Genomic DNA, 13,859 nt, shown 5'->3' with positions numbered 1-13,859 from the left:
TTTTAACAAAAAAAAAAAAATTTAAAATTAAAAAAAAAAATTTGAAAATTTAAAAAAAAAATTTAAATTTAAAAAAACAATTTGAAAATTTTTTTTCCAATAAAAGAAAAAATCTGTAAACAAAATTTGGTTCACTTAAAAATATTTAAATTTTGTATTTTGAAGTATAATTTGGTGAAGGGTATATAAGATTCGGCACAGCCGAATATAGCTCTCTTGTTTTATATAAAAATCGGTCTACATAGTAAGTCGAACCACAATAGGTCAAAATCGAGAAAATTTCAACGGGTTAAGTTTTTTTCACCAAAAAAATTTGTTTCCCATAAAATTTTTTCATTTTAAAAAATTAAAATTTGTTTTTTTTTAAAAAAAAATTTTAATTTTTAAAAAAAAAAAATTTTTTTTTAAAAAAAATTTTACATTTTTTTTTCAAAAAAACAAATTATTAAAAAAAATAATTTTTTTACCTAAAAGTATAATTTTGTGAAGGGTATATAAGATTTGGCACAGCCGAATAAAGCTCTTTTTCTTGTTTTTGATTGGCCCCACTGTGTGTTGTTGCTTTTAATAAACACAATAGCCTAAATTTATTAATTTTTATATCTATATATTTTATTTATTTCTCGTTTACATAACACATGTGGTTGTTAATTTGTTTAAAACATAATTGCATTTATAAATGTTAAGAAGCAAACTATAAAAAATTTGTAGCTAATAATGAAAAAATAAACAGCACTTTCTTAATTAACAGAAATGTTAACATTTAAACCGAACATTTAAACACAGAAAATAGAGTAAAATTAAAATAATTAAAGCCAGTTTTTTTTTTAAATTACCAAAACAAAATAAAAAGTAATAAACAACAAGATAAACTTAAAAATGCAAATTAAACAAGCAAGAAAAAAGAAAAAAGGTCATATCATTTGTATAGCGATAATGGAATATAATATTGCAAAAATTATTGAATTAATTATATGTTAGTAAGTTTTTTTGTTTGCTGATATTATTAGTTAAACACACAAGTAATACAATCTATCGTAAATACACTTGTAATTCATTGGCCGATTGTATGAGCACCTTGAGGCCCGGCATAAAACCAGCACATTGAGAAAAGTCTGAACCGAATGCGATTTGTGTGTGTACCTGCAGGGCATTGCCATAGTCACCGATTTGTATACATTGTATAATTTGATTTAAAGCATCAATTGTAGCAGGATTAAGCTGAAAATTTTAAGGGGAAAAAGTAATTGTAGTAATTGAAATGGAATATTTAAAAAAAAAATATAACAACTTACACGGCCATCTCTTAAACAGTCATAGAGATTTTCCATACGCTTATTGACATCTACAAATTTACGTTTAGTGCGCTAAAAGTGATTTGTTAAAAGGAAGATTAGTTAATTTTTTTTATTAGAATTAATTTGCAATGTCCAAAGACTTTTCGATGATTGTGATTTTAGTAATCATTTGTTGGTGGAACTAATTTTTAATGATTTTTTTTTAAATTTTTTTCAAATTGTTTTTTTTTAATTTTTTATCCATTTTTTTTTTTTAATTTATTACCCCCATTAACAAGATGTCTGGTTAGGTGCTAACTAATAGTTATACTGTCGTTTAATACTATTTTTGTATGAAAACTGTCAGTATAACTGTTAGTTAACACATAACCAGACTTCTTGATACTGGGGGTTAGTGAAAAAAAATGTATGACACAATAATTTGGGTTAAAAAATATTTTTCCCGATTTTGACCCATTGTAGGTCCAATATACAGCCTTATTTATATACATCGTTGCAATAAACTTTGAAAATTTCTTACAACAAAATTTAAATTTATTTTTTCCGAAATTGTTTTAAAGTTTTTTCCAAATTTTTTTTTTTAATTTTTAAACATTTTGGAAAAAATTTATGAAAATAAATTTGTTATGAAAAAAACAAGAGAACTAAATTCGGCTGTGCCGAATATTATATACTCTTCACCAAACTAAACTTAAATTTTTTTTTTCAAAATTGTTTTTGAAAATTTCAAATTTAGTTTTTTTCAAAATTTAAAAAAAATTTTTTTTTCAAAATTTGTAAAATTTTTTTGTTCAAAATTTGTAAAATTTTTTTCTTCAAATTTGTAAATTTTTTTTTTATTAGTGAAACAAAATTTATAAACAAAAAATTTTTTTGGTTAAAAAAAAAATCGGGTTAAAAATTATTTTTCCCGATTTTGAATATCTATCATTAGATATCAATATTGTCTATATTAATCCAGATATAGATCAAAAATAGTAAAAAAAGTCACTTATCCCTTTCCTTATATCTCATCCATTTGTGGTCCGATTTTGTCGATTTTAAATAGCAACTGAGCCGGAAGAATTTCCGATATATTGATGTATGTAAGTTATTTGGGGGCTACGGAAAGATGATTTCAACATACAGACGGACATGGCAATATCGTCTTCGCTATCAATAACGACCCAGAATATATATACTTTATGGGGTCGCAAATGAAAAATGTAGAAATTCCAAACGGAATGACAGACAGAATTATATAATCAGGCCTGTCACACATTTTGTTTGGAATGGTTTCAATTAATTCCGTAGTTTTTATTCCGATCGATTTCGTTTTAGGTTCTTTTTAATTCAAAAATATTTAATAATTCTATGTTTCTATTTTAAATTTGACAGCGTTTTTTATATTAAAACAAAAGGGAAGCTTTTGGTACAGAAATTGATTAAAAATTTTAGAAAAACAAATAATTACAAAGAAATATCAATTCCACTTTGAAAACTTAAAATGGTTTCATTCCAGAAGAAATTTTCGTTTTATTTTTTCTGAAGAAGCAAAATACTGAATTAATTCCACTTTCGATTGGAATGGAATTCTGTGACAGGCCTGAATATATAAGTTTGTCATTCCGCTTGTAATTTTTATACAATCATTTTTAGTGAACATTTTTGGATGAAACTGATTTTTAGTGCAAAATTTGTTGGTTAATCTTATTGTGAGTGCAAATTATTTGTTGATGAAACAAATTTTCAGTGTACATTTTCAGACTTACCGGATCATTTGCGGCATTCAAACAATTTGTCTTCAACTCTTCGAGTACAGTCTGCAAATAAATGTATTCTTCGGGTAGTGGTGGCTTCTCCTTAGGCGGTTCTGGTTGCCTAGGATTAATTTGCGGTTGTGGCTGGGCAGAGTGATCGGGATAACCCATCATGCCCTGCTGAGTGGATTGATTTTGCCAAGATTGTGTATGTTGTTGCTGTTGTGAGGGAATAGCTGATGTTTGGAAATTCATTGGCTGATTGGGTAAATTATTATTTTGCTGCATTTGCGGATTATAATATGAACCGCCGCCACCACTCATCATGGGTGGTTGGCTGGGATTTAAAATATTTGCTTGCTGTTGAACTCCAGTTTGTGAAGTAGGCGGTGGCATACCTCCCTGCAATAGCAAATAATATTTAATATTTGTTTATCTGAAAAATCTATAACAATAATACTAACCTGTTGATAATGAGCATTAGGATCCATATAACCGTTTTGATTTTGATTGGGATCAACACCAAACAAGGGATGAGTAATTGGGGCCGCACTTGTTTTACTTTCAACTTTTTTAGTCTAAAAATTTTTCAAGGAAATTTAAATTTTATTATTGTTATTTTTATTTATATATAACAATTTTGGTTGTATTATTTGTTTAAAAAATAAAGTTAAACAAATGAACATAGAAACATTGCAAATTAACAGAAGCTGTGAACACTTTTTTGTAATTGTCTTTATAGTAGTTTGCTAACTTGATAAATACTAAACTTTAGAAAAGTTGTATCAAATAATAAAACTAAATAATTTCTTTAAGGGGAGTAAATAAAGGGAATTTCATTGAATCAAATATGTATAACGAATTTTGTTTATTTTTCACCAAATTTAAAAAATGTTATTTTTTCTGCTTTCTAGTAGAGCATTTTCTTAAAATATAAATTCCATTCATATATCGAGGAACTATATTCAATACCCTCATAGATTTCCATGAAAATTAGATTTTCAAAGAAAACAAGTAATAGAGCTTTATTCGGCTGTGCCGAATCTTATATAGCCTTCTCCAAATTATTCTTAAAAATATTTTTATTTAAACAAAATTAAAGTTTTTTTTAAATTGTTTTTAAGTTATTTTTAAAATGTTTTTTTTATTTTTTTTTAATTTTTAAAACAAATTTTTTGGAAAAAGAAAAAATTTTTTTTTATGAAAAAAAAATCGGGTAAAAATAAAAAATATTTTTCCCGATTTTGACCCATTGTAGGTCCTACTTACTATAGCTTTATATACATCTTTGCAATGGATTTTGAAATATCTATCATCAGATATCCATATTGTCTATATCAATGACATAGTAATCCAGATATAGATAAAACAAGTAAGAGAGCTATATTCGGCTGTGCCGAATCTTATATACCCTTCACCAAATTATACTTTAAAATAAATTTTTTTAAATATTTTTAGGTAAACAAAATTTAATTTTTTTTTAAGTTTTTTCAAAATTTTTTTAAAAATTTTTTTTTTAGTTTTTAAATTTTTTTTTGGAAAAAATGTATGACAAAAAAATTTTTTGATGAAAAAAAAATTCGGGTTAAAAAATATTTTTCCCGATTTTGACCCATTCTAGGTCCAACTTACTATAGCATTATCTACATCGTTGCGATGGACTTTGAAATATCTATCATTAGATATCCATATTGTCTATATTAATGACTTAGTAATCCAGTCAAAAATCGAGGTTGTCCCGGTTTTTTGCTCACATCTCCGTTATTTATGGACCGATTTTGCTGATTTTAAATAGCAAACTTCTCGAAAGCATGTCTGACAGAATTATTGAAGATTTGGATCCCGAAGATATCTGGGGTCTTCAGAAAATTGATTTCAACAGACAGACAGACGGACATGGTTTAATCGACTCCGCTATCTATAACGATTCAGAATATATATACTTTGTGGGGTCGCAAATGAAAAATGTAGAAATTACAAACGGAATGACAAACTTATATATACCCTTGCCACTCATGGTAAAAATAGGGCAAAAATCGACGTTTTACCGGTTTTTCCTTACTATATCTCTTTGTGGGCCGATTTTGTCGATTTTAAATAGCAACCAAGCCGATATATTGATGTATGAATCATCTAAGTTATTTGGGGGCTACGGATAGTTGATTTCAACATACAGACGGACATGTCTATATCGACTTCGCTATCTATAACGATCCAGAATATATATACAGAATATATATATACCAACTGGCTGAGGTATTATCGAATATCTGGAGATATATGTATATTTACTGATAGCAAGGCTGCCATAACAGAATGGTAGGTGTCCTCACGACATCTAGGTTAACCGATTAATGCCGGGTATCCCTAAATGAGCTAGGTCCCTGGACACGATGGAAATCAGGGTAATTTTATAGCGGACGATTTGGCTAGATGGGGAGCGATGAAACCAGGTGGCTTCACGACATCTAGGTTAACCGAGGAATGCCCGGTATACCTAAATGAGATAGAGAGACATTCTAGGATAACGCTTGAACGACACGATGGAAATCAGGGTAATTGTATAGCAGACGAATTGCCCAGAAGGAGAACGATGATGGCTGAGGAGGAGATTGATCTATTTTCTGGTATTTCCCTTACAAAATGTAAGATTGTTGTACAGCAGAAACTATATGAGACTGCACAGAACAGGTGGACAAATAAATACAACTGTGTTATCGCGAGGTTGACCTGGCCCTTATACGATGTCGGCAGGACGAGTCTACTTATTGAGCAAATATTACAGGAAACTGCATAATTGGAACACATGCTACAATAATGGGCCTACGGTTTACCGAAGAAGTAAACAGCAGTATACAATCCCGGCAGGTCGAATCTACTTATAGAATTCCGTCGAGAGCAAATAAGGCTAATTGTTTCTTTTATTACAAGATACTGCATAATTTTATTCGGTTTTGAAAACAACAAAAAATTTACATCTGACTTATGAAATCCAATGTAAAGTTTTGTTTAATCTATTCAGAATTTAATTCTAGATCGAATATAAAACCGATAACTTTCGTTTTCACGAGACCAAAGTACTTTTTGTGTCGTTTTCAAAACCGATTCCGACAATGATTGGATTCTATGACAACGCCGATCAAGGATGAATCTGAGACCCCTTCATTACTTCATCAGAGAATCTGGTTGATTCACCTTGGATCCTGCTGTTTACTTCTTGGACATCACAATGAGATCAGTTTTGAATGGACTCAAGTGGCTGTCCATGGAACCTAAACTAACCTAAAAACCTTTGAATGAAGCTAAAGAATTAGATGTTGGGAATATGGATGCTGGAATTACAAGATTTAAAAATCATAATATACCCGGAATACAAATTTGTTTACGATAATTTGAATTCAGAAAGAACGAGCCTTAAAACTTTGTTACCTAAGATAGAGTGTTTTGAATATATGTACATAGTTCCACGATATTCAATTTAAATTTGATGAAAAATATTTATTAAGTTCTGGTTCACACACGTCAATTTTACTTCCACAAGTCTTGAGTTTGTAGATGAGAGAGAAGAGGAAATTGAAAAGATTTTCCTCTTTTTTCTTCCTCTCTGTTCTATAAACTTGACGCATGAGAACCAGCACTTACATTTAGTGCATATACAAATTATATATAAGGCAAATCAAACGTGTAATAATAACGAAAAACAAAACACAATTTGCAGGTTTTCAGAATACCTGATAAAGTGAAGAGTTTTGAAAATTATTAGAAGTACAAGAAGTAGAAGAAGAAGTAGTAGTAGTATTGAAATCATTGCTAAAATTTGTATTTAATAAATTGAATTCATTGTTAGCAAATGTAAGAAGAGCAGTAGTGTCCTTTTCATGATTAATAATTTTTTGCCATTTGCGGGTGCCCGCATGATGAGCAGACATTTCATTTTTTGTCTGTGAGTAGAAATACATGTTCTAGGCGACGAGAAAAAGTAAAAGAAATTAAACGTACGATTAATATATACAACAAAGAAACCAAAAAAAGCAAATTAAGAAAATAAAGCTTACAAAAACAAAAAAGAATAAATCAGATTTTGGAAAGAATATTTAAGTTGTTTAAATATTTGTTTATGGAGTTTTTAAAATTTAAATATACTAATTTGTTACACCTAATTTGAAGTCAAATATTTGCAGAATTCCATTAACAATGTTGTTATTTGCTTAAATGTTAACAAAACTCTTACCTGTCTGTTTGTTTTTAGGGCTGGAGGATCATTCCAACCTGGTGGCGGTGTGGGATTACGTTGTATGGTTTGCATGGGTGGTGGTGGCACCACAGCTTGAGCTGTCTCAATGGGTGCTACACCGGGCATGTAGGAGTTGTTGCTGAAGGGTGTAGGATTAAATGAGGGCTGCATAATAGAAGGTGCCGGAGCTGCTATGGAATTAGCATTAAAGGGTGTAGTATTAAAGGAGGTGGGTACAGTTTGTTGAGGAGCTGGTGCTGGATTATAGGTATTGCCATAGCCGCCCATGGGACCGCTAGGTGCTACTGAAGGATCTAATACATATTTGGATCTGGAAGGTAAACCACCACCAGTTGAAGTGCCGCCTTGAGAGCTGGCTGTACTGAGTGGACGTGGTGGCTGTGTTAAGTTTTCATTAACCGGTGGCTTGGCGGCTGCTGGCATAGCCGAGGCTGGATTAAATAGGGTGGGTGGAGCAGAGGGAGCCGCAGTAGCTGTTGGCATGGGTTGCGTAGCATAGGGCGAAGTCATGGGATTGTTTACTGGATTCGAATTCCAAGTATTAGCAGCTGGTGGTCCATAAGGATTGGTCATGCTGACTGGTGGCTGCATGGCAGTTGGTGCTGCTGCTCCCGGATAACCACCCATATTTCCTCCAGCTGACATTTGCGAAAATGAACCTCTGGGCTGTTGTTGACGTTGATACATGCCTTGCTGTGGCATAGTTTGCTGTTGGCTTGGCACTTGCACCGGTTTAGGCTGTGCCGGTTGCACAATACTATAGATTCTTTGTTTCAAATCATCCAAATCTGGATGTGAAGCCGATGCTTTAATTTCCATGATATAAGACAGAGCCGCAGTGAAAGCTCCTTGGGCCACCAACAAACCACCATATTCCTTAATAAAATCAGCCACTTTAGAGTTCAACTCAACCGCTATACCCTGCTCTTCCAGTGATTTGTTCATTAACATCACGATTTCCGCCAACTCTTGCAACTCTTCGGTATTCAATTTATAATTGGTATTTTGATGTTCCAATTGCTTCATTTGATACCAAGCCAACACCAATTTATCAATGTTACCAGCACATATATAGCACAGCATAGCATTGCGTGTGTACTCAATGTTTGACGAGGCGGTAGACTCTTTCAACAGGCGATCACCTAGTTTTTCACAGATATCGACCACTTTACGTTCACTGTGTTTGAGAGCGGCTACTAAAGCCTCTTTCCAGGAGTCGATGGTGCAACGTGTAACAAAATCCATCCAATCGCGTGTTATTAGAGCGGAAATAACATTTGATAGTTCGTTTTGTTGTTCTTGCAAATAGTTGTTTTGAATTTTCGTTAAGAATTCTATGCCAGCCGTTGAAGCGATTATAAAGGCTTCGGCTGTGCGTTTGGAATTGAGACATAAATGTACAGCGGCCTCCAAATTGCCGGTAAGTATGGCTTCGGTAATAAGGCTGTCGGCATCTAAAATAAACAAAAAAAAATTGTTTGTAGTTATTTGAAAAATTGGGATTTGTGGTGAAAATCCGTTTTTAATAAAAGTAACAAGAGAGCTATATTCGGCTGTGCCGCATCCATAATAACCTTCACCAAATTATAATTTAAAATAATTTTTTTTTTTTAATTTTTAAAATTTTTATTTCAATTTTTTTTTTTTAATTTTTAAAATTTGGTTTTTAAATGAAAAAGAATTTATGACAAATATATTTTTTAATTTTTTTTTTCAAAATTTAATTTTTTAAATTTTTTCGTTTTTAAAAATATTATGAGAAAAAAAATTTTTTTGTGAAAAAATATCGAGTTAATTAATTATTTTTCCCGATTTTGACTCTAAAATAAAAATTTTAATTAAAGTTAAACAAAATTTAAAACAATTTTTTATTCCAACTTTTTTTAATTTATTTTTATTTTTTTAATTTATTTATTGAAAAAATGTAATGAAAAAAAAAATATTTTTGTGAAAAAAAAATTCTGTTCAAAAAATATTTTTCCCGATATTGACCCATTGTAGGTCTGACTTACTATGGCGTTATATACGTCATTGTAAAGGTCTTTGAAATATCTATCATTAGATATCGATATTGTCTATATTAATGACTTATTAATCCAGATCTAGATCAAAAATAGGTCAAAAATTTTTTTCCCGATTTTCCGATTTTCTCTATTTTAAATATGTATCGGATATATTGATGTATGAATCAATATGGAAAGTTGGACATGGCCATATCGATTCCGCTGTCTAAACGATTGTTGTTTGAATTTTGCTAATCAATTTAGTGATTTTATTTTCCACTCGGATTTTTCCTTATTTAAGAAAAGTTGTCGTGGGTAGGATTTTATTTTGACGTGTACGGAGGCATAACACTAATACCACAGAGGTCATTCTCTGAAACTTGCCATATTTGGAAAGCAACATTAGGACGCCATTGAACGTGCTTTCGATTGTGTATTAGACAATTTAATGTACACTAAATTAGATAATTTAGCGTACTGAGGCATAACACTAATACTACAGAGGTCATTCTCTGAAACTTGCCATATTTAGAGAGCAACATTAGGACTCCATTGAACGTGCTTTCGATTGTGTATTAGATAATTTAATGATTTGCTCTATAAACGGAAGTTCACAATTCTAGGCTACATTTTGAATATCTTCAAAGGGTTGAGTTTTGGTACCGGGATTCATGTGGATATTGTTTAGATCCCAAATAAAAATGTGCGTTTCCAAGAGATTCCTTTAGAATGGTTTAAAGTTCAAACTACTAACAGAATCTGTTTGTTTGACTCGTTGTATCTGAACAGTTGCCGGCACAATATGAGAAACATAGACATTATAGAGCTCTAACTCATGATCTAATGATCTACTGAAGATCACGGTACCAGGTCACATTTAGTTTTTATGCCTAATTTTTGGGGGTGTGGTATTTTTTAGATCCCATATAAAAATATCCGAATCGGAAACACACGTAGCCAAGATATTGGACCTGTGTATTTAACTCGTTGTACCAGAACAGTAGCCGGCATAACATGCGAAACATAGACATTATAGAGCTCTAACTCTATATCTAATGATCTACTGAAGATCACGATACCAGGTCACATTTCTAACATCTTCAAAATATTAAGTTTTAATGCCGGGATTCATGGGGATATGGTATTGTTTTGATCCCATATAAACATATCAGAATCGGAAGCACACGAAGCCAAGAGATTGGACCTGTGTGTTTCACTCGTTGTATCAGAACAGGTAGCTTTCACGACATGCGAAATATAGACATTATAGAGCTCTAACTCAGTTTCAACTGATCTGATGGAAATATGTTGAAGCTGTAGTAAGTAGTAAGTTTAAATCAGTTAGGTATTTTAAAAACCTTCTGAAGTGAAACTAATTTAATTTAAATTAGCTTCTTAGCTACTCGCTTCGTTATAATGGCTAAGATTCATTAAGTCTACACCAATTGGTGCAGACTTAAGTTTATATTTAAATGTTCATTATAAAACTTACGTTCTCCATTGGGTATTTTGAATTGTGGCAAAGGTTTCTGTAGCTCTTCACTACTATTCAAGTCCTTTTGGGCAGCAGCAATACCATCAAATACAGTATTATTGTCAAACTGTTGCTGTAAAAATTATACAAAAATAACACATCAATAATTGCAAAAACATATTTTAAAAATGATAGTAATAAATTTTATTTTTAAATTAAAAATTTGATGATGAGATTAATGTACATTAATGTTGTTATTTTAGCCTTAAGCTTACCGTATAACTATTAGTGCTGTCATCAGTACTTTGATCACATTCAACATCCGTTGAATCACTCTTGTGTTATTTTGGTTTTTAATGGGATGAAATTTTGTTATTTTTTTATTATAAATGGGTATTAATTGATAAAAAAGTGAAATGTAAAATTGTTTTAAATATTAAAATATGTACAAATAGTTTGTTTTTTTTATATAAAATTCTTTATCATGTCTAAGTGTTGATGATTAGATGCTGTATTAGTTAGTTGTTGTTGTGTTTTAAAGTTAGAAAGAGGAAAGAGTGTTATAAAAGAAATTGTGATAAGAAATCACTGTGGACTCTAAACTAAACACAGAATACATAGAGTTGCACTAGCTCTTAAGTAAATAAACAAAAAACTAATAATATGCCACGTGGAGTTTCTTATCAGTTTTTCTTTCAAGAATATTTTCTTGCGGAAATGCTGTACCCATACAATATATATGAAAAACATTTATAAAACCAACTTACATGTGTTAGTTGAGCCATACGATTGTTTAATTGATCCACATCTTGGCTTTGTTGAGTTGTTTCCTCTTCGGGTACATATTTTGAGAATTTACTGTCAATATCTTCTTTGTTGAAACCTTTAAAATATAATATTATTAATAATATTTTTATCAACAGCTTTTAATAAACGTAAACAAATTTACCCAATAAATTGAGAATTTCTTCTTTGGGATTACGTTCAAAATTGGCTTTAATGAAATACCATAAATAGCGACCATTTTGATCGGTTGTTTCATCGGCCTTTTGGCGACAGTACTCTATAAAATTGGCCTCACTTAGAGATTTTTCCAAAGCTTTAGCTTTTTCCACCAAGATGGGCTCGGTAGTAACTTGAGAAATATTAATGGTTTTGGATTTATTGTTAAAAGACACCAATTTGCCTCCAAACTAAAAGAAAAATAAAAATTATTTATTAAAATGTTATTAAAATTAAGAAAATATATTAACACTTACACCAAATGTTACACCGCAGGGTTTCTTTATCCATTTAGGAGCATATTTCAAATCGTGGTACACCACCGGAGCTGTTTGTTGGGGCATAGGTGCCTGAGCAAACTGATCCATGCCTGGAAAAGAGTCAGCTATCTTATTGGCGGTTTGTACTTGCTGTTGAACACCTCCGAATAGCGAATAAATTGAAACATTGCCATCCAAACTGGAACTGGCAATTAAAGCGGGATTTCTGGGACACCATTGCACGTCTGAATACCAACTGGCCGTTGTGGCTACTTCAGATAGAATTTCACCTTCCGGAGCTTGAGTATTGGGATTCCAACAGAAGATGCGATTATCTTTGCCGCAAGAAACCATCAAATCAATATCGCGAGGACACCAAGACATGCCCAACATACCGCGTTGATGTATTTGCATGGTTTTGGCGGGTGCGGTGGCATAACGCAAATCCCACAACTGCACCACCGGCGCCTGGTCATCCTCTGAAGCTAGCCATACCTGGGTAGCCACCTCAGGATGCCATTGTATGGCATGCCAGCGTACTCTCGACTGTGTATCAGATAATTTAATGATTGGTTCACTTTTACGCAAATCCCATATCACACAACGTGAACTGAAAACGGAAGCCAAAATATGTTGCACCTGACGATTCCAGGCCACATTTTTAACATCTTCAAAGGGTTGAGTTTTGGTGCCGGGATTCATGTGGGTGGTGGTGTTGTTTAGATCCCAAATAAAAATCTCCGATTCGGAAGCACACGAAGCCAAGAGATTTGTTTGGAAGGGATTAAAGTCCAAACCACTAACAGGACCAGTGTGTTTGTCCTGGCGGGCAATGAGGCCATCTTCATTGGCCAACATTTTGGCAGGGGAATAAATCATAACATGGCCGCCCTCACAGCCACCCACAATTAAACCATTGCCATGTGCGGCTCCATAGCCCGTGGGACTCCAAATAAGTTTTTGAAATCTATAAAAAATTCGATTATCATAACAAATCTTTCAATGTAATCACATTTTCTTACCTATACTGGCTGGGCACTGAGGCTTTCAATTCTAAATCATAGCTGGGATCACTAAAATTGGTCGAATATATTTCCAAATTAGAATTTGCATTTGAATCGAATTGTTGAGCAGCAGTACCGGCTGCCAAATAAATGGGATGCTGTGGCAATGGTGACCAGGCTATGTTTACCGTCTTCTGCAACTCCTTAATCTTCATCTTGCGTCTCTAAACAAAACAAAATAATACTATAAAATATGTTAATATACTCTGCACAACTAACTATAAGTTATTCTTAATTAATTGGAATTTCAAAATCTGTGCCTGTAATAACTCATAAGAAAATCTGTTTATTGCTGGCACCAATTAAAAATGTCCCCGTCATCAATTTTCTTTTTCTCTTTCGTCACTGGTCTTGTAGTTTGTTTATACAAATTTTCTTGTTATATTTTGCATTTATCAGCGATATTTTTGTTAAATACTTGGCAGTAATGTTTAAAGTACCTTTTAAAATAATAATTAAATGTTTTTAATACAATTTAATAGCAATAAATTGTTTAAAAATTACAAATAATTTGCCGACGTATATTTTTTCGTTGTTCTCTGCTCTGCGTTAAAATAAAATCTGACAGCAACGGTGGCAGCGTTGCCATTGTGGTTATTTATAACCAAACTTGATTACTTTTTATGTTGATGTGTACTTTTTTTCTTATTTTGGTTACTTTATTTCAAAACTATTTTGTTTTAAAAAAAATCGGTGAAAAATTGTAAAAAAAAAATTAGAAATATTGTTCAAAGAAACCATGTTAAAAATGTGATTCCCAAAAA

The 13,859-nt window shown here is 31.8% G+C and overlaps 1 protein-coding gene across 2 annotated transcripts; it reads right to left on the bottom strand.

The window, feature by feature from the left end:
- Positions 1 to 586: 586 nt before the first annotated feature.
- Positions 587 to 13,655, bottom strand: Sec31 (secretory 31). Of its 2 annotated transcripts, none has more exons than XM_065514147.1 (11): positions 13,536 to 13,655; positions 13,054 to 13,279; positions 12,029 to 12,998; positions 11,719 to 11,962; positions 11,537 to 11,652; positions 10,788 to 10,902; positions 7,269 to 8,746; positions 3,502 to 3,615; positions 3,050 to 3,439; positions 1,296 to 1,367; positions 587 to 1,221 (listed from the first exon to the last, which is right to left on the bottom strand). In XM_065514147.1, the coding sequence occupies exons 2-11, from the start codon at positions 13,248 to 13,250 to the stop codon at positions 1,033 to 1,035; spliced, it is 3,885 nt and encodes a 1,294-aa protein (XP_065370219.1). In that variant the 5' UTR covers positions 13,251 to 13,279; positions 13,536 to 13,655; the 3' UTR covers positions 587 to 1,032. The 2 variants fall into 2 exon arrangements, with proteins under 2 accessions (XP_065370219.1, XP_065370220.1); XM_065514148.1 differs by having other exon boundaries at positions 13,054 to 13,259; positions 13,536 to 13,654.
- Between the last annotated feature and the right edge of the window lie 204 nt (positions 13,656 to 13,859).

The sequence above is a fragment of the Calliphora vicina genome, chromosome 5 (genome assembly GCF_958450345.1).
Source record: "Calliphora vicina chromosome 5, idCalVici1.1, whole genome shotgun sequence".
NCBI lineage: Eukaryota > Metazoa > Arthropoda > Insecta > Diptera > Calliphoridae > Calliphora > Calliphora vicina.
This window is presented reverse-complemented; position numbering and strand designations above follow the sequence as displayed.